Below are 19,452 nucleotides of genomic sequence, written 5' to 3'. Positions count from 1 at the left end.
GATGGTGGAATGAGACGGACATTATTTCACTATGTACATGTGTGATTGCATGAATGGTGTGACTCTGCATCGTGCACAACCAGAGGAATGAAAAGTTGTGCTCCACTTGTGTTTAAAAAAAAAAAAGATAAATTACCTGTTATCAATAATCATAACACGGGAGGTTGGAATCCCCAAAACATCACAGCTCTGCAAAAGTTCTTTCTTACGAATCTCTCCTTGATTGTAGTAATTTCCTGAGAATAACAAATATAGTAGTAGATTTCTTTAACAGTGGAGACCTGTTTATTCTTCTTCTTCTTCTTTTCCCTGTTTATTCTCATCCCATTTGTTCCCTATAGGATTTAAGCTACCTGAAAAATGTGTGATTATAATAAGGAGTTGAAGAAAATGTAATACTTAAGCTTGTTATAAACTATTCCTATGAGAAGACTACTAGCAGTATACTCTTATTTATTTATTTTTTTAGTTGTAGATGGACACAATACCTTTATTTTAAAGTGGTGCTGAGGACGGAACTCAGTACCTCATACTTGTGAGGCAAGTGCTCTGCCACTGAGCCACAATCCCAGCCCCCCAGCAGTATACTCTTTAGAATCCTCATTTACATGCTTGTCAGTCTGTCTCTCTAACTGTATGCTTGTCATCTGCATTTCAGTCATAGAGGGAATACAAGGCATTTGAAGATTTAGAATTGACCTTTATTTTATCACTCAGGACAGTTGGGGTCTGTGACACTGTTAGTTTGGGCTGTTTTAAATTATGACTCCTGGGCTGGGGTATAATTTAGTGGTAGAGAGCCTGTCGAGTGTACTTGAGGCCCTTGGTATGATCCCTAGCAAAACACACAGACAACAGACACACAGACACACACACACACACAAACACACACATCAATCATCAACTATCTAACATTTATGAAAAAAGAGGGTGCTACTCCTGGGTATTATAGGAAAATGTACAGGCACCATTTGGGAAAATATCCTCTCTTGAAGTTTGGTATTCAAAACCAAACTTTATGTATATCCAAAGTTTTTGTATTCTTTATTTTCCCAACATATATACTACAGTCCCTAAGAATAATCTTCCCTCTGTATATAGGACTCCTCTGCAGTCTTATAAATAATATAATGAAATTGGTACCATTTAAATTGCACATTCACTGTAAGCAACTACCTAGTTAATATACCCCCTTAATTCAAGTTTCCAACAAATAATGACCTGTGATTTATTCATGTTACTTAACTTTCTGGGATCAGTTTCTTTACCTTTAAAATAGCTAAGCTCATAAGGTTTTCTGGAGGGTAATTTGAGATAACATATCAGTGTACCCAGTTGGGTACTGAGTTAGTTTTTTCTTTCCACGAACTCTTTACTTTTACTTCCTGCTTCCTCTTTGTTTCTTTCTGAATTACAATTCATCTTTATCATCCAAATCATATGCCAAATGCCTTCTATTTTCCCTGGAAAGTAATCATGTCCAGTATTTTACTTCTAACTATGAATTTTTCTCCATTATCAAATTATTAATTAACCTGTAAATGTCATTGACCTTAAAAGTCATGTGATGAAACTTGTATCATCCCTAATATTCAGCATACTGTAGGTATTCATGAAGAACTTTAAGAGAAGCTCTGCTTACTACAGGTAACTCAAAGAAAAACTACCATGTGAAACCCTTCAACTTGAGTTGGGGTTACCCTAGATCTGAACTGTCTCCATAGGAGACAGTCATTACATTGTATCTGACAAAGAGACTAACACCCTAAAAAAACTGTAGAGAACAGTTTTAATTCTGGACTGTCTTCGACATACTTTTCCCCTCAGTTTTCTTTCTTTCTTTTTTCTAGCAGTACTGGGAATTCAACCCAGGGGCACTTTGCCACTGAGCTACATCCCTATTTTGAGACAGGGTTACATTAAATTGCTTAGAGCCTTGCTAAATTGCTATGGCTGACCTAGAATTTACAATCCTCCTGCCTCAGCCTCACAAATTTCTGGGATTACAGATATGTGCCACTATGTGTCTGGCTGGAAAGTTTTAATTTTTTAGAATGAGAAAGGGACTGAGAATCAAGGTATTATGGTCTCACAACATCTGGCTGCCCACTAGCTACATGAATTTGGAGAAATTCTTTTTTTTTAGGTTCTGGGGATTGAACCCAGGATCTTGTTTTTGAGACAGACTTTTGCACAATTACTGAGTTTGGCCTTGAACTTGTTGTGATCCTCCTCCTTAGTTTCAGGAATTCCAGTACAGTTTTCCCTTGAATACCAAGTAATAAAAAAATGTATTTGGAAGAAAAAAGGTCCAAGTTTTTTTCCCATTATAAAATGAAGGAGCTGGGAATGGTGGCAACACCTGTAATCCCTGTCACTCAGGAGATTAAGGTAGGAGGATTGTGAGTTCAAAGCCAGCCTCAGCAATTTAGTGAAGCCCTAAGTAACTCCGTGAGACCCTGTCTCTTAAGTAAAATATAAAAAATGGCTGGAGATGTGGCTCAGTGGTTAAGCACCCCTGGGTTCAATCCCTGATACCAAAATAAATGAATAAATAAAATAAAATGAGGGAGCTTATGCTTTGTCAAGGTCTACCCAGGATAACAAAAACCATATCATACAGTAAGAGAGAATTTAATGCAAAGATTTTGATATATCACCAATGAAAGAGTGAAGGGCTAAACAGGTATCAGTGAAGTGGTCAAGAGATTAGGGATAGCAAAAAGTGACTACCAAGATAAAGGAAGGAGGCAGTATTATTGAAACAGAGAGGCCTGGGCTCCCAAAGGAAGTTGAAACCAAGAGGACTTGACTCCCTTCCATTAGAATGTGTCTACATACCCTAGCTTAAGAAATCATGATTCAAAAATGAAATTAGAATTTTTAAATGGCCAAAGGATTTAACTAAACATTCTCCAAAGAAGATAACCAACAAGCATGTGAAAAGATGCTCATCATTAGTCATTAGGAACATGCATATCAAACCCACAATAACGTATCACTTCATGCCCATTAGGATGACTATAGTTCTGAAAACAGAAAATTACAAGCATTGAAAAGGATATAAAGAAAGTGGAACTGGGGTTGGTGATTCAGCTCAGTAACAGAACGCTTGCCTAGCAAGTACAAGGCCCTGAGTTACATCCTCAGTCCTGAAAAGAAACAAAAGAAAGTGGAACCATAGTGCACCAGTAGTGGGAATGTGATATGGCAGGAAAACAGTTTGGAGATTCTTCAGAAATATAAACAGAATTACCACATGACTGAACAATTGTACTCACAAGTATATACTCAAAAGAACTAGAAACTGGTACTGAAACATACTTGTAACACTGTTCAAAGAAGCATATTCACAGTAGTCAAAAAGTAGAAAATCTAAGTGTCTACAAACAGACAAATGAAAAAACAAATTTGGTATGTATGTATGTGTGTGTGTGTGTGTGTGTGTGTGTGTATATATATATATATATATATATATATATATATATATATAATATTCAGCCATAAGACAAAATAAAATTTTGATACTTGCTACAACACTGATGAATTTTAAAAATTATTCTAATCAACATTAAGATAGATATAAATTGATGATTACTATACGATTTCATTTGTGTGAGGTACCTGTAACAGTTAAATTCATAAGAGACAGAAAGTAGAAAATGATAGTTGCCAGAGGCTGAGGAGAGGACAGTTATTGCTTAATGGGTTACAGTGTTTGTTTTAGATGATGAAACAGAGGTAATGGTTACACAATCTTGTGAATGTACTTACTACCACTGAATTGAACACTTAAAAATGTTTATAATTGCAAATTTTGTTATGTATATTTTACCACAACTTAATAAAACATTAATAAAAATATTTTAATTTAGAGTTATCACTATAAAACTTAAATTATATCTTTACAATTGATGAACAAATACAGTTAAAGGACTGTTTAAATTAAAAAAATATATATACATCTATCCAGCTAAAATCAAGAAACATTGGGTCTGGGGTTGTAGCTCAGTGGTAGAGCACTTGCCTCACATGTATGAGGCCCTGGGTTCGATTCTCAGTACCACATAAAAATAAACAAATAAAAAGAAAGATATTGTGTCCATCAACAACTAAAAAAAAAAGAAAGAAAGAAAAACATTATCATATGCTATTATCAACCAATCTAGCTGTACTTGGGAGAAGTTTTACTATTTCTAAAGAAACTGCATTCATCTTAACTTTAATTTTGGAAATGTTAATTTTTGTTAACTTCTCTGTTTGCAGTTGGTCATTAACAAGTCCAAACATATGGGAAACTATCTTTTTCTGAATATGGCAGGCATTTATTTATTAGATGGAATGAGAAGTATACAGAATCAGAACAGAGTCCAGCACATCTCAGTTATGTTACAGCAAGTATTTTCAATACCAAAAATGAATTAAATTTGTTGATGATTCCCATCCTATGCTTTTTTTTTTTTTTTTTTTTTTTTTTTTTTTTTTTTTAATATACTGAGGATTGAACCCAGGGATGCTCTACCACTGAGTTACACCCTGAGACGGGGTCTGGCTAAGTTGTAAGGGTTGAAACCTCAAATTGCAATCTACCTGCCTCAGTTTCCCAAGTTGCTGGAATTACAGGTCTGTGCCACAGTGCCTGGCCCATTTTAATCATTTTAAGTATACTGGTCTGTGCTACTGCACCTGGCCCCAGTCTATACTTCTTTCAGATTAGTACTACTGTACTTTCTTTTTCACACTTGCTTCTTTTCTTTTTACTGTTCAGAGGCTCTGTTTTACTGTTTTTTTTTGTTGTTGTTGTTGTTGTTGTTGTTGTTGTTTTTGTCTCGGTGGCATTTCTTTCTCTTTGGTCTCTGAAATGATCTCTTCCCTAATGTTTCATTAGCATTTCTTTTAGGGCTTTTCATTGTTTAATCAAATTGCCTATTTTTATAGCAAAAAACCTAACTCATTACATAAATAATGAAAAGCTCTGAAAAGGGTGACATGCTCCAATTAAAAAAGCAATCAGCAAGACATCAACAATTATTATTATTTTTTGAGACAGAGTTTTGCTGTGTTACCCAGACTTGAATTCTTAGATTCAAATGGTCCTCCTGCCTCAGCCTCCTGAGAAGCTGGGACGATAGGGGTATACCACCAAACCCACTGACATCAACATTTTCATATGCACTTACACAGTTGGTGAGTTTTAAATAGAAGGTATGTATAAGGTGATGTGGCATATAAATTCTAAGCTAGTTATAAGAGAAAGGTAAGTAAACATATGTTTCAAAATATATATGTCTAATAAATAGCCTACAAGTTAATCTATTAGCATCAGTGTTTATAAACAACTTTTAGAGAAAAGTACCTAAGTATTTAGATATATGTTAGTAAAAAGAACCAGTGAGATAAACTTTGAGTCATATTCTGATTTTTTTCTAACTCCCTTAAAGTAATAAAATTCATATTTTAAAGTATTACCAATTTATTCCATTTTTACCTCCCCTACCATGCTGGGGATTGAATGCAAAGCTTCAAGCATTCTAGGCAAGCACTCTATCACTGAACCAAATCCCTGATCCTTATTCCATTTTTAGCAGGATGCAATCAACACTCAAGATCAGATGTTTTTAGAAATCCCAAATGTATTGGGTTAGACAGAATAGAATTAGATGAAAATAACACTTTTGAGAATGGATTTAAATATATCTAAATAAAGATTACTTTGGGGGCTGGGGTTGTAGCTCAGTGGTAGAGTGCTCACCTAGCACATGAGAGGCACTTGGTTCAATCCTCAGCACCATATAAAAATAAAAGTATTGTGTCCATCCACAACTAAAAAAAGTTTAAAAAAATATTACTTTGATGAATTATTAACAATTAAAAAGCAATTATTACAAATAATCTAAAACAGGGGCTGGGGTTGTGGCTCAGTAGTAGAGTTCAAGGTACTGGGTTCAATCCTCAGCACCACATAAAAATAAATAAACATCCTACTACAACTAAAAAATAAATAAATAAGTAACTTAATACACCAGATGCCATAAAGCACACCTGTAATAACAGCAGCTTCGGAGGCTAAGACAGGAAGATTGCAAAGCTAACCTCAGAAATTTAGCAAGTCCATAGCAACTTAGTGAGATCCTATCTCAAAATAAAATAGCACCCATGGGTTCAATCTCTGGTACTAAACTGAAACAAAAAAAATAATTTCTTCTTTAGGAAACATGATGTATTGATACCTGGAGAAACACTTTTAGTATAGAATACCTGAACGTGAAATAAAGGTAAACATGTTCTCGATGTATGATTGAACTAGCAGAAAAGCAAAGGCTTTCTTCTAAAGGACCAAAACAATAGGTAAGTGTGAATCCTGAGAGGTATTATTGTGTTGACCCTAGGGCACTTGCGTGTTGATAATCTAAAGTTAGGGAGAAAAGCTTAGACAAAAATAAGATGTTTTGAAAACTAGGACCTTCAAAAGGCAATTCCTTCAGAGGATGAAGTAGAAAAAAGCCCATTCTAGACAGAGATCATTGAGACACATTTCCTTGACAAGAAGAATGTTAGCAGAAGTGATACTGTATGATTTCTAAGGCAAGGTCATGAAAGACAATATGACTACCCCCAGCAGAGATTCCTTCTCAGGACACCTGTGAGGAAGCCTAAGACATACAGACACTGGATATACCACACGTGGATGTTCTGGTTGGTATCTCTAGCTAAGTCCCTAGCTGAAGGCCAGAGACTTAAGTGAATGAATCTTCAGATGATTCTAGTTTCCAGTCTTTGGTTCCTCCAATTAAGGTACTGAGCAGAGACAGTATTCTCAGTATGACACCATAAGAACAAGTATTCTTAATGTTTTAAGCCACTAAGTTTTCAGATAATTTGTTACATAATATTAGACAACTAATATGCCTGGGTTTGGATCCTAAATTTATACCTCCTCTGTGGCCTGAAAAATCTCAATCTAACATTTTAGAGTCTTCTGAGGTAGGTGGTGTGTTTAGCTGCCTGGCCAAAGTAAATCATGAAAGTATTATCACAAATACAGTTCTGAGAAACATGTGTTTACTTCTACTAAAAAAAAAAAAAATCACAAAATACACATAGAAATGTGTCACCCAGAATGAGTTATCAGAACAAAGAGGAGACTCAAATATACAGATTATAGAAACTGGAATTATTAGATATGTGTTTTATACATTTAAAGAAATGAGGTTATCAAAATACTAGAGGGTAACATAGACTATAATATTTGAAACATGAACCTCTAGACATTAGACACAGATTAAAAGGACAAACTGCATAATTACCATCTCCATACATTTGTAAGATCTTAAATATAAAACTGCTAACAGCCTAGAATGTTGGTAGGCACCTAAAGTCCCCCCCTACTCAGGAGGCTGAGGCAGGATGATCCTCAAGTTCAAGGCCAATCTGGAAAACATGGCAGGACCCTGTCTCTTCTAAGAAAAATATTGGGGCTAGGGGTGTAGTTCAGTAGTAAAGTGCATGCTTGAAGCTCTGGGTTTAATCTCTAACACCAAAAATGAAACTATTAGCAGACATGAAAGAAGGCCAAAATAAACGAGACATATCATAATAGATGGAAAGACTTTACAATATAAACGTCAAGTCTCCTTATATTAAGTCAGTGAAATTTCAATAAAAATGCCAGCAAAGTTTTTCCTTGAACATGACCAAGCTAATTATAAAATGTATTTAGAAGAAAAAAAGTCAAAATCAGCAAACATGCCCCGAAGCAATCTGGTCATATCAGATAGCAGTGCTATAAAAGCTATAGTAATTAAGATAGGAATGTCAGACTGAAGGAACAGCACATAGACCAGAAATACAAGGGAATCTAATGTTTGAGTCTACAGTTGCAATCTAGAGAGGAAATGATGGGCTGAATTGGTATTCTTGACTATAATCTTTCCTTTCAAACCTTTTCCACATTGCCATCAGAATGAGTTTTTTTTTTTTTTTTTTTTGTATCAGGGATTGAACCCAGGGGCACCTTGATCACTGAGTCACATCCCCAGCCCTTTCTATTTTTTGAGACAGGGTCTCACTAAGTTGCTTAGGGCCTCCTTGCCAAAATACTGAGGCTATCTTTGAACTCTTCATCCTCCTCTTCAGCCTCCCCAGCCACTGGGATTACAGCCTGCTCCACTACTGTGCCAGACTAGAATAAGCTTGTTTGTTTGTTTATTTATGTATTTATTTTTTAGTTGTAGATAGACACAATACCTTTTATTTTTATTTTTTTTATGTGGTGGAACATAGTGCTTGGTAGGCAAGTGCTCTATAACTGAGTTAAAACCACAGCCCCTAGAGAAAGCTTTTTTTTTTTTTTTTTTTTTTTTTTTTGATACTAGGGTTACTTAACCACTGAGCCACATCCCCAGCCCTTTCTTGTATTTTATTTAAAGACAGGGTCCCATTGAGTTGCTTAGAGCCTCGCTAAATTTCTGAGGCCAGTTTTGAAATCAAAATCATCCTTGCCTCAGCCTCCCCAGCCGCTGGGATTACAGGTGTGTACTACTGTGCCCAGCTAGAATAAGTTTTTTTTCTTTTAACATTTTTAAATTGTAGATGACACAATATCTTTATTTATTTTTATGTGGTGCTGAGGATCGAACCCAGTATCTCACATGTGCAAAGCAAGCTCTACCACTGAGCTACAGCCCCAGCCCTAGAATAAGCTTTTTAAAACAGAGAATTGATTATATTAATTCCGCATTATTGGATGTGCATATTAGCAGGCATTTTGGTGGTTACATAAATTTGGGAAATGCTCGATTAAACAAAATTAAATAATTTTTTTTTTTGTACCAGGGATTGAACTCAGGGGCACTTAACCACTGAGCCACATCCCCAATCCTTTTTATATTTTACTTTGAGATAGGATCTTACTACGTTTCTCAGGGCCTTGCCAAGTTGCTGAGGCTGGCTTTGAACCTGTGGTCTTCCTGCATGAGTCGCCCAAGCCGCTGGGATTACAGATGTGCAACACTGTGCCCAATTAGATCTTTTTTTATTTTAATAGTAAGACTTCTCAATGATGTTTATATTCTCATAAGGACTGCAAACTTCTAAATGGGGGATAGCACATCTGGCTAAGTTCCCTAAAATTGTCAGGCCAAAGTATTTTTTTTTTAAATAGCAGAAATTCTCAGCACCACATCAAAATAAATAAACAAAATAAAGCTTAAAAAATGTACACTGGGAATCAATACAGATATTTTATAACTGACATGGCATGCAAAACAATACAAGAGGCAGATTGGGTATAATGGTTTAGAACAACAACAACAAAAAAAAAGCTACAGAGACCTAGGTCTCTGTTGTAGCTACTCTGGTTGTTACTTAAACTCTTTGTGATTTAGTTGCTACAATTGTAAAATGGGAATAATAGTATTATCTTCTTCATAGGGTTACTGACAGGATTAAAAGAGGCATTAGTAACAAAAAAATTATCTTTTCCCCTGCTTCTCCCTTCTCCCTAACCTGGGGCTCTAGTTAGAATGAATTATTTATACAAGTTCAGGACTTACTGATGTCTTTACTACTGTCTAGGATGACTTACTCTGCGTCATAGGTAACCTACTATTATTTTTAAAGACTAGCTCAAAAGAAAACCTATTTGGAGAAACTTTCCTTAATCTAGTCTCCTCAAAGAGAATTAATGCATTTTTATATTTTTTACCCATAGTACTTTCTCCATTACATCATCACAGCTTTCATTATACTGTGTCATAAATTATCAGTGTCCTGTTTTGTACATCAGAATGTTAAGTCAGGAGTGTGAAAAATGTTCCATACATATTTTTGAATGAGTTGTGATTTAAAATATAATTTTAAAAATCCAAGTTAGAACAATTTAAAATGATAATTTAGATTCCAGAGGAAATAATGAAAGACAACAACAAAAATGCTGACTGCTGGGGCTGGGTTGTAGCTCAGTGTGCGCACCACTGTGCCCAACTAAATCCAAGATAGAACAATTTAAAATGATAATTTAGATTCAGAGGAAATAATGAAAGACACACCTAGTACATGTGAGGCACTGGGTTTGATCCTCAGCACTACATAAAAAATAAAAACTAAAGGCATCGTATCCATCTATAAATTAAAAAAATAAAATAAAAAAATAAAAAATAAATTAAAAAAAATGCTGGCTTCTAAGTATATGCTCACATTTTTTTTCTCTTTTCTTTTCTCTTTTATGGCTTGAAGCCAGGACTTTGCATAGGCTAGGAAAGTGTTCTACCCTGAGCTACATTCTCAGCCCTTTGTATTTTTTTATTTTGAGGCAGGGTCTCTCTAAGTTGTCCAGATTGGGCTGGAATTTGAGATCCTCCTGCCTCAGTGTCCCAAATAGCTGGGATTACAATTTTTTATTAGGGGTTGGGGGAAACCTGGGAGGCTGGAATTAGAGAAAGGCAAATCAAAACTACTCTAAGAGTTCATCTCACTCTAGCCAGAATGGCACATAATCAAGAATACAAACAATAAGTATTGGCAAGGATGAGGGAAAAAAGATACACTCATTCATTGCTGGTGGGACTGCAAATTGGTACAACCACTTTGGAAAGAAGTATGGAGATTCCTCAGAAAACTTGGAATGGAACCACCATTTGACCCAGCTACCCAACTCCTCAGTTTATATCTAAAGGACTTCAAATCAGCATATACAGTGACACAGCCACATCAGTGTTTATAGCAGCTCAATTCACAATAGCTAACCTGTGGAACCAACCTAGATGCCCTTCAACAGATGAATGGATAAATAAAATGTGATATAAATACACAGTGGAATATTACTCAGCCTTAAAGAAGAATGAAATTATAGCATTTGCTGGTAAATGGATGGAACTAGAGAATATAATGCTAAGTGAAATAAGCCAATCCCCTAAAACCAAAAGCTGAATCTTTTCTCCTATAAGCAGATGCTGATCCACAGTAAGCGGGGAGGTGGGTGGATAGGGAAGAATGAATGAACTTTGGATTGTGCAGAAGGGAGTGATGGGAGGGATGGGGCAGTGGGGATGGGAAAGATGGTAAAATGAGGTGGACATTATTACCCTATATATATGTACGATTACACTCCTGGTGGGATTAGCACCACTTATAGCCAGAGGAATGAGAAGTTATGCTCCATTTGTGTACTATGTGTCAAAATGCATTCTACTGCCATATATAACTAATTAGAACAAACAACAACAACAACAACAAACAAAAGCCTGGGAGGCTGGGGGTTCAGCTCAATGGTAGAGTGTTTGCCCAACATGTTTGAGGCTCTGGGTTTGAACCCCAGCAGCAAAACAAAAACAAAAACAAAAGACAGAAAATGAGGCAGGAAAAATTTGGGTTTCTGATACTAAATTTTTATGAGCCTTTTTATAAAAATAAGAACTTTATTAAAGATCACACTGCATCTACAATATTTTGCAAATAAAATCCAGGCTTCTCTTGTAGATCTTGAAACAAAAACTTGCCTATATTTGACTCCCATAGTTGTAGTATGAAATATAAATAAGATTAAAAGCAAGGAAAAAATCAGGCTGTTACTTGCAACTATTTGCAAATAATATCTTTAACATTAAGAGAGAAAAAAGTGCTTAGATCCAAATTCTCAACAAATAATAAAGATGATTTAATCTTATTGATAACAAACGATTAATTTCGGGGGGGGGGGGAAGTAAGAGAGATACTCTTCATTACTACCACTCAGAATGTAAAACTGGTATGCCTTAGGGAATTCAAATTATATGCAAAGCCTTAAAACAGTCAATTTTAGACATTGAGCTCCAAGAGACAGATAGAATAGGCCTACCATAAATGTTTAACATATGCTAGGTAAGTGAAAAAGAAATGTTAAGTGAAAAGAATACAATTGTATTAAATGTGATTTCTGGGCTGGGGATGTGGCTCAAGCGGTAGCGCGCTGGCCTGGCATGCGTGCGGCCCGGGTTCGATCCTCAGCACCACATACCAACAAAGATTTGTGTCTGCCGAGAATTAAAAAATAAATATTAAAAATTCTCTCTCTCTCTCCTCTCTCACTCTCTAAAAAAAAAATATTAAAAAAAAATTTCTCTCTCTCTCTCTCCTCTCTCACTCTCTCTTTAAAAAAAAAAAAATGTGATTTCTGTGAAATTTGTATAGAAAGGATTGAAATAACACAACCAAATAGGAAAAGTGGTTATGAGCAACTAAAAACAACTGATTTATTGAGATATAATTTGACATACTATAAAATCCACATATTGTATACAGCTCGATTACTTCATTTACACAGCTGTGCAATTATGGCCATGATTAAGCACCACGGTCACTTTTTTTTTTTTCTCATTTGATGTTTTCTGTATCAGAATACTAGCCCTATTCGTTGAATGGCTCTTTCACGGAAAGTTGGGTGGAGATGAACTCTAAAATTATCTACAAAATTACTATTTATCTGAGTCCCTCCTCCAGTTTGACACACGCCACTTTCTAGCACAATACGGATTCAGCATGCAAGAAGGTCCTTTGCTATTATTAGAAGCGAAATTTTAAGGACTGAACAGGCACCATACAGAATAAATTGTTTTTGCTGTACTACATAGTAATATCACTGTTCTTGACCCTTCTGTAAATGAAAGGTTCCAAAATAACTAATATAGTCGCAGTTCCCAACGAAAATGCTGGCACTGAGTGGAATCAATGGTGAGAAACTCCCTTTCCTCTCCTCAATCCTGCCAGCGGAGAGTGGAGTATGCAAGCTGCAGACATCCCCCCAAACTCACCTGGGAGGCCAGCTGCTCCCTGTCAGCCTGGAAGGAGTTCAAAGGAAAGACCTTCGTTGTATTCATTTAGCTCCCTACAATTGAAAACCCTTCGGGAAGGAGTATATTGAGGTTGACTAGTACCCAAATCCCTCACAGCCCAGGCTCCCAGCGATCACTTAAGGCCTCCTACCTGCAGAGAAGCAGAGCAGGGACATCCGGTGCTTCAGGCGTGCCAAACCTAGCACTGTGGGAGCAAAGAACATGGCTTCATCATCGGGGTGCGCGATCACGAGAAGGGTTTGGCTTCCGGATTTCAACAGGCCTGCTTGCTCCGCAGTCTTCATTCGTTCTGCAGAGTCCCAAAAGCAGAGAAAACCCCACGTTAGAACCGCCGCCAACACACAGCCGAGACACAACGCTTCCATGCTGGGTAAGTGGCACTGCGCCTGTGCAATTGGGAAGGCTGCAGTTGACCCTGACTCCGGCAGGAAAACCGCACCCACTGAAATTCCGTTCCGCGTTCAGCGTTTGGGTGCATCTTTGCTTGCGACTTAAAAGTAGGATTTGTCTTCTGACACTGAAGCTTCTCGGCATACTGTGCTCTCTCCATCTTTATTTTTCTTTCAGAGCCGAGGACCAAACTCAGGGCAAGCGCACTGCCGCTGAACTAAATCCCCAACCTTCTCTCCATCTTTTGTACACGAAGTCTTGTGCCTGCTAGGTTTCAGAGCTGACCCGAACCCGATGCCGTCCAATTTAATACCTTTGTCCTGCCTCACAATATAATGTGTTTAAGGAAAAGCATTTGAAAATAAACTTCCACATCTTGTGGGTTTTTTTGGGGGTGGGTGGGTGGGTGGAGGGAACCCAGGATTGAACCCTGAGGCACTTTACTACTGAGTTACATTGCCAGGCTTTTAATTTTTTTATATTCAAACAGGGTCTTGCTAAATTGTTGAGGCCGGTCTTGGACTTATGATCCTCCTGCCTCATCCTCCCAAATCGCTGGAATTATTGGCATGTGTCACCATAACAGAAAATTCCCACGTTTTGCAAGCAGACTTCTCGCCTCGTTTTAATTCATCATTTTCTAACCCATTTCTTTTTCGGGGAGGGGAGATGGGAGGAGGATAGTATGGGTGGAGCCCAGAGGAACTTTACCACTGAACTACATCCCTAGCCCTTCACATTTGTTGTTGTTGTTATTGTTGTTTTGAAAAGGGTCTCGCTAAATTGTTGAGGGGCTCACTTAGTCACCCAGGCTGGCCTGGACCTTGGGATCCTCCTGCCTCAGCCTTGGGAGTCGCTGAGATTACAGGCACCAGGGGCTTTTCTAATTATATGGTTTCGCCCTGTTATCCGGATGAATGTTTTCCGAAACGGCAAAATACCTTAACTTTGCGTTCCCTTTTCAATTTTGGGATGTGAATGGTGATTTTACTAAAGGAAAAGTATGCGGTCACGGGGAACTGGCCAGTAATTTCACTAGAAGAGTCAGTGGGGGTAGTGTGCACTTCCTGAGTCTCGAGGGCCCTAACTCCTCTTCGGAGTTAGATTCAAGAGCGATGTGATGGGCAAATCGGCCTCGCCGGGCATTTCGGTGAGGGCTTGGTGCTAAAGTATCGGGTAAGTCGACGTGCCACGTGGACCCGGATTCTGTCTTTGCAGCCCCGGGCAGTGGAGGCCGTCGCCATCCTGCCGTGCCGCTGAGGGGGGGTAGCAGGACCCGAGGCACAGACGGGCGCCCTGCCCTTTCCCACGCCGGGAGGTAGCCCCCGAGCGCTCCGGGGCGGGCCGGCTCGCGGCAGGCTCCTCAGGCCGGGTGCGCCATGGCAGCAGCCCTGGGTCCCATTGGGGGCGACGCTGCCCCGGCCTATTTTGTGTTTGGGGGGGACCGCTGCCGCCACACTGAGGCGAAACCAGAAGGAGTCCGGAGCTGCGCGACCCAGGAAGCTCCGCCGAAGTAAGAAAGGCGCTCCGCCAGCGGAGGGAGTCGGTCTCTAAGCCCTCCGGAAGGAGGAGGAGCCGGCGCCGGAGCCGCCTTAGCCGCGGCCCCCGGGCTGGGGGGGAGGGAGAGGGGTTGAGTCAAGATGGCGGCCAAGGTGGCGAAGCAGCAGCGGCGGCGGCGGCAGCGGCTGGAGTGAGTGTCTGGCTCGCCGCGCCGAGCGAGGTCCCGGCGTAGGGCCGCGCGCCGGGGCCGCGTCCTGCTCCTGAGGCCGGGGGACGCGCCGGCTCCCACGCTCTGCCAGCTCCCGGTGAGTAGGCCCCGGCGCCCGCAGCGCCGGCCTCCGGGCCCCTTCTCGCCCCGGGGCTTCCGAGGACTCTCAGGGCACCGGCCTTGGGGGCAGCTTTTCGGCCCGGGGAAGGGCGTCGCGGGCCCCGCTAGGTCGGGACCCGTCCCAGCTGCCGGCCCCTTCTCTTTGGCCGCCCAGGGGCGAGTCGGGCGCGGCGGAGGGCTCGGGCTAGGCGAGTGGAGGCTTCTGGAGTTTGGAAGAAGAATGGGCTGCGGCCGGGCCAGGGCCGACCCCGACGTGTCCTGTGGGGAAGGGGCGAGCGGAGCCTGCAGGGTTGGCGGAGGCGGGACGCGATGGCCAAGGGTCCCCGGGTGGGGCCGGCGCAGGTGGCGGGCCTGGGCTCACTGTTAGGCGGAGTTAGTGGCCGTCTTGGGAGTGTGGAAGGGTTAGGGAGGGTGACAGCGTTGGACGAGTACGTGAAGGAGCCGAGTAGTTCACCTTTCTAACCTGACCACTTCGGGCTGTAATGGCGAAGGGTGGGTAGTGGTGGAGCTGGCAAAGATCCGAACCCTATACCTTCCGCCGTTTATTGTTGGTGTTTTCGTGTGCCAGATGAAGGATTTGGAAAACTAGAATGGAGAAATCAGCTTTAATGGAGAAGTGATTGAATTCTTCGAATTCTAGACCAGGAGTAGTCGTGGATTAAAGGAATAGATGGGAATAAATGGTATTTATGAGAAGTATTTGCCTAGGAAATGTCAAGAGTTTCATTGCTACGGTGCCTCTTCAACAGAATTTACCTTGGAGAGTAGGGGTATGGGGCATTCTAATCTTTGGGATTAGTATATTCACCTGCATCAGGTTTGCTTTCTTAATTATGTCCTAATTATATTGAAATTTACAATTCTTGTGTGCCCCCTCGTGAGGCAGTGATGGGAGGCTGGCTGAACGTGACTGTGTGCAGAGAGCAACAGGTCTGGGATTTTAAAATGCCTATACATATTCCTTCCTTCCTTTAGTATATTCTGATCAATAACTGCGATGATTCTGGGTCACTGAAAATGGCATGACAGTATTTAAGTTTTGGTAATTTCATGGAAATATTTTGATATTTACTTTCATAAAGATAACTTACTGGATAAACCAGCACTTGCCTGGACTCAGGATCAGACCTATTTTAGAATCTTATTTATACATAGGTAAAAATTACAGAAGAATTAACCACAGATTGCTAGAGAGAAATCTAATTTTTTCATTCTATTAAAATCCACTGGAAGTTTACTTTCATATTTATAGTTTCCAGTTGCTTGTCTTGCCTTAAGCCCAGCAGTTAATGAAAATCAAGGTGTGTGTATGTATATGTATTTACATGTAAAATAGTCGCACTAGGAAATGATTAGTTAAATACCAAAATACTCTTTCCTTTTAAAAAAGATATGCCATATATTGAACTACTCCCCTGGAGAAAATGTAATATTAATTTCTGATTCTTCTTATAACTGACGTTTTGGAATATATCAACTTCTCTGTGCTTCAGTTTCCTTATCTCTAATATTAGGAAACCATTTATCTATCTATGGGCGGCTGTTATGCGCCTAAAGGGAGTTAACAGTTATGAAATTGCTTTAAACAGATTGAAAGGGTTGTGTTTCTGTGAGGTAGTAACAACTCCCTCTGAGATCCTGTATTGCTTTATCTGCTTATCTCTTTCAGTGCTTACACTTTCTACCTTGTACTGTTGGTATTTATGTTCTGGTTTATCTCTTTTTGAGAGCAGGATAGGCCCTTCTCTGATTTTATCTCTGGTTAAGCACCTAGTAAGGGGGAGGGAGGGAGAGAGAGAGAGATTTTGACACTGCAAATTAAAAAAAAAAATTTAAATTTATATATGACAGCGGAATGCATTACAATTCTTATTACACATATTTTAGAGCACAGTTTTTCATATCTCTGGTTTATACATAGTATATTCACACCAGACACTACAAATTTTTTATTGAATGAATAAACATAGGAATCTAGTTAGAAAAATGTATTCACATTACAACTTATCAGAATACACCTGTTATCTGCTGTGACGTATCTATGGAAGCTATAATTCTCTCCATGGCCTCTAGAGAAATATATATATTTTAACTTGATGCTTTTGTGGATTTAAAAAATGTAGTAAAACTTAAGTGTTTGGACTGTCCTCTTAGTTTAAAATAAAAACTATGAAACTATGACAATTCGTCTGGGGCTGGCCTGGAACTTGCTGTCCTCTAACCTCAGTCTCCCAAGTCCCTGGGTTTACTAGTATGTGCCATTACTCTGGCTTGTTGGTTTTTTATATGTTTTTGATACTTAGTTTTAATTATATTTTGTGATCTATCTTAGTTGTAATTTCAAATTCTTATTTGTGCCTGGATATGATAAAACTCTTTAGTTACTTCCATCTGTTCTTACTTATTTATTTTGAGATGGGATTTCAATGTGTGGCCTTCTATTCCTGGGATTAAGCCTTGGCCTCCCCAGTAGTTGGGACTATGGACACGTGTTATAGCGCCAGGCTCCATCTTTTCTTTTACTTCACATATTGAATTTTATTAGACTATGGTACAAAGCAAGTAGTAAAGTTTGATCTGAATTTATTATATACAGATTTGTAGGTAAGAGGCTCATGTGTTTTCAGTCATTCATTTGTACAATCAATGTGATGTTCCTTTTATGTTTTGGGTGGATTACTAAATGCTATAAAGGCATAAGGCATAGTTGAATAGGTTAGTTATATCCACAAATAACTCAGTCTTCGGATTGTCTGATAACTTTGTCCTTTTCAGGTTGGAGGATATGAAAAACTATCTATTTATTTAGTTAGTTTTGTTACCAGGGATTGAACCCAGGGACATTTAACCACTGAGCCACATCCCCAGCCCTTTTTTATATTTTATTTAGAGACAGGGCCTCTCTGAGTTGCTTAAGGCTTCACTAAGCTGCTGAGGCTGGCTTTGAACTCGAGATTATCCTACCTCAGCCTTCCAAGCAGTTGGGATTACAGACATGTGCCACTGCATCCAGCATGAAAGGTAATTTTGATGATTAAGAAAGCATTTTCTTTTTTGTGTGTGTGTGTGTGTGTGATGGTGCTGGAGATTGAACCCAGGGCCTTGTGTGTGCAAGGCAAACACTCTACCAACTGAGCTATATGCCCAGCACTAAGAAAGCGTTTTCTATCAGGACTTCTTGAGAGTATTGAAAAACTATGAAAAGTTTCTGTAATGTAGCAATAATATTGTGTTGAGCATCTGTTTTTTATTTTGGTATTTTTGTGGTAGTGTTTTTCCTTGAACGTTTATACTATTCTACCATTTCTGCTGCCCCAGGAACTTGTGTGGTCAAAAATATTACTTGGATAGTCTTCCGATACAACCTACTCCCCCCACCCTTTGCATTTGAAAGTCTGAGACCTTATAAAACAGTGTTCCTGTGGAGTTCTTTAGACAGTTTAATTCTTTCATGTGTGCCACTCTTACTTTTATTTAAGTGATCTCAAAATCACATTAAATTTGGTTAAAACAAAATGCTAATGATTTAATGAATTATAGAAAGTAGGATCTTAGATTAGCCTTACTTGTTTTACTTTTGAATAAACTGAATAAGTTGAGAATGAAGTGATTTGCCTAAGTTGTTGCAAATGGGCAGTAGCAGAAGCCAAGTTTCTGACATCTACTGTAGTGCTTATTCCATTAAACCATATCATCCAGGGAGTGATTCAACATGATGATTGATATTTAAAACAAAAATTGGAGTGAATGGAGAATGAAAGAAAGATCACTTTGGATATTCAGCTTAAATATGAAATGATAAGTTCTTCAAAATATTACATTTCTGCAATGAAAATATAGTTTGAAAAAACGGTATTGATCTACATCAGTGATATGAAGATAACTAGAAAATTAGTTTGTTTTTTTGGCGGGGGTACTGGATATTGAACTCGGGGACCACTGACCCCCAACCTGAGCCCTTTTTTATATTTTATTTAGAGACAGGATCTTGCTGAGTTGCTTAGCCTCCCTAAGTTCCTGAGGCTGTCTTTGAATTTGTGATTCTCTTGCCTCAGCCTCCCAAACTGCTGGGATTACGGGCATGTGCCCCTGGGCCCAGCTGATTAATTTTTTTTTATATTTGTAGATGCACAGAATGCCTTTATTTTGCTTATTTTTATGTGGTGCTTAGAATCGAACCCAGTGCCTCACACATGCTAGGCAAGTGCTCTGCCACTGAGCTACAGCCCTAGCCCTGATTAATTTTTCAAAAATATTTTATTTAGTTGGACACAATACCTTTATTTTATTTATTTTTATGTGGTGCTTAAAATCGAACCCAGCGTCTCGCATGTGCTAGGTAAGCACTCCGCTGCTGAGCCACAACCCCAGCCTATGCCCTGATTAATTTTTAATCTATTTTGA

At 39.1% G+C, this 19,452-nt stretch overlaps 2 protein-coding genes across 34 annotated transcripts in view; one reads left to right on the top strand and one right to left on the bottom strand.

Moving 5' to 3' along the window:
- Positions 1–13,209, bottom strand: part of PIGL (phosphatidylinositol glycan anchor biosynthesis class L) — a 109,615-nt gene extending 96,406 nt beyond the window's left edge. For all 4 annotated transcript variants that reach the window (XM_081270958.1, XM_081270959.1, XM_081270960.1 and 1 more), the window contains exons 1-2: positions 12,961–13,209; positions 137–236 (exon numbers count right to left, since the gene is read on the bottom strand). In XM_081270958.1, coding sequence (XP_081127084.1) covers positions 137–236; positions 12,961–13,195 — 335 coding nt within the window. In that variant the 5' untranslated portion in view covers positions 13,196–13,209. The remainder of the gene's footprint in view (positions 1–136; positions 237–12,960) is intronic.
- Positions 13,210–14,825: 1,616 nt separating this feature from the next.
- NCOR1 (nuclear receptor corepressor 1) overlaps positions 14,826–19,452 on the top strand; it is a gene marked incomplete at its 3' end in the record, with an annotated part of 155,741 nt that continues 151,114 nt past the window's right edge. For 16 of the 30 annotated variants that reach the window (XM_081270140.1, XM_081270139.1, XM_081270131.1 and 13 more), the window contains exon 1: positions 14,826–15,025. The remainder of the gene's footprint in view (positions 15,026–19,452) is intronic. The other 14 variants (XM_081270126.1, XM_081270125.1, XM_081270128.1 and 11 more) reach the window with 2 other exon arrangements.

The sequence above is a fragment of the Spermophilus citellus genome (genome assembly GCF_964194105.1).
Source record: "Spermophilus citellus genome assembly, chromosome: 17".
In the NCBI taxonomy this organism is placed as follows: Eukaryota; Metazoa; Chordata; class Mammalia; order Rodentia; family Sciuridae; genus Spermophilus; species Spermophilus citellus.
The sequence above is the reverse complement of the archived record's forward strand: the minus strand, read 5'-3'. Positions and strand labels throughout refer to the sequence as shown.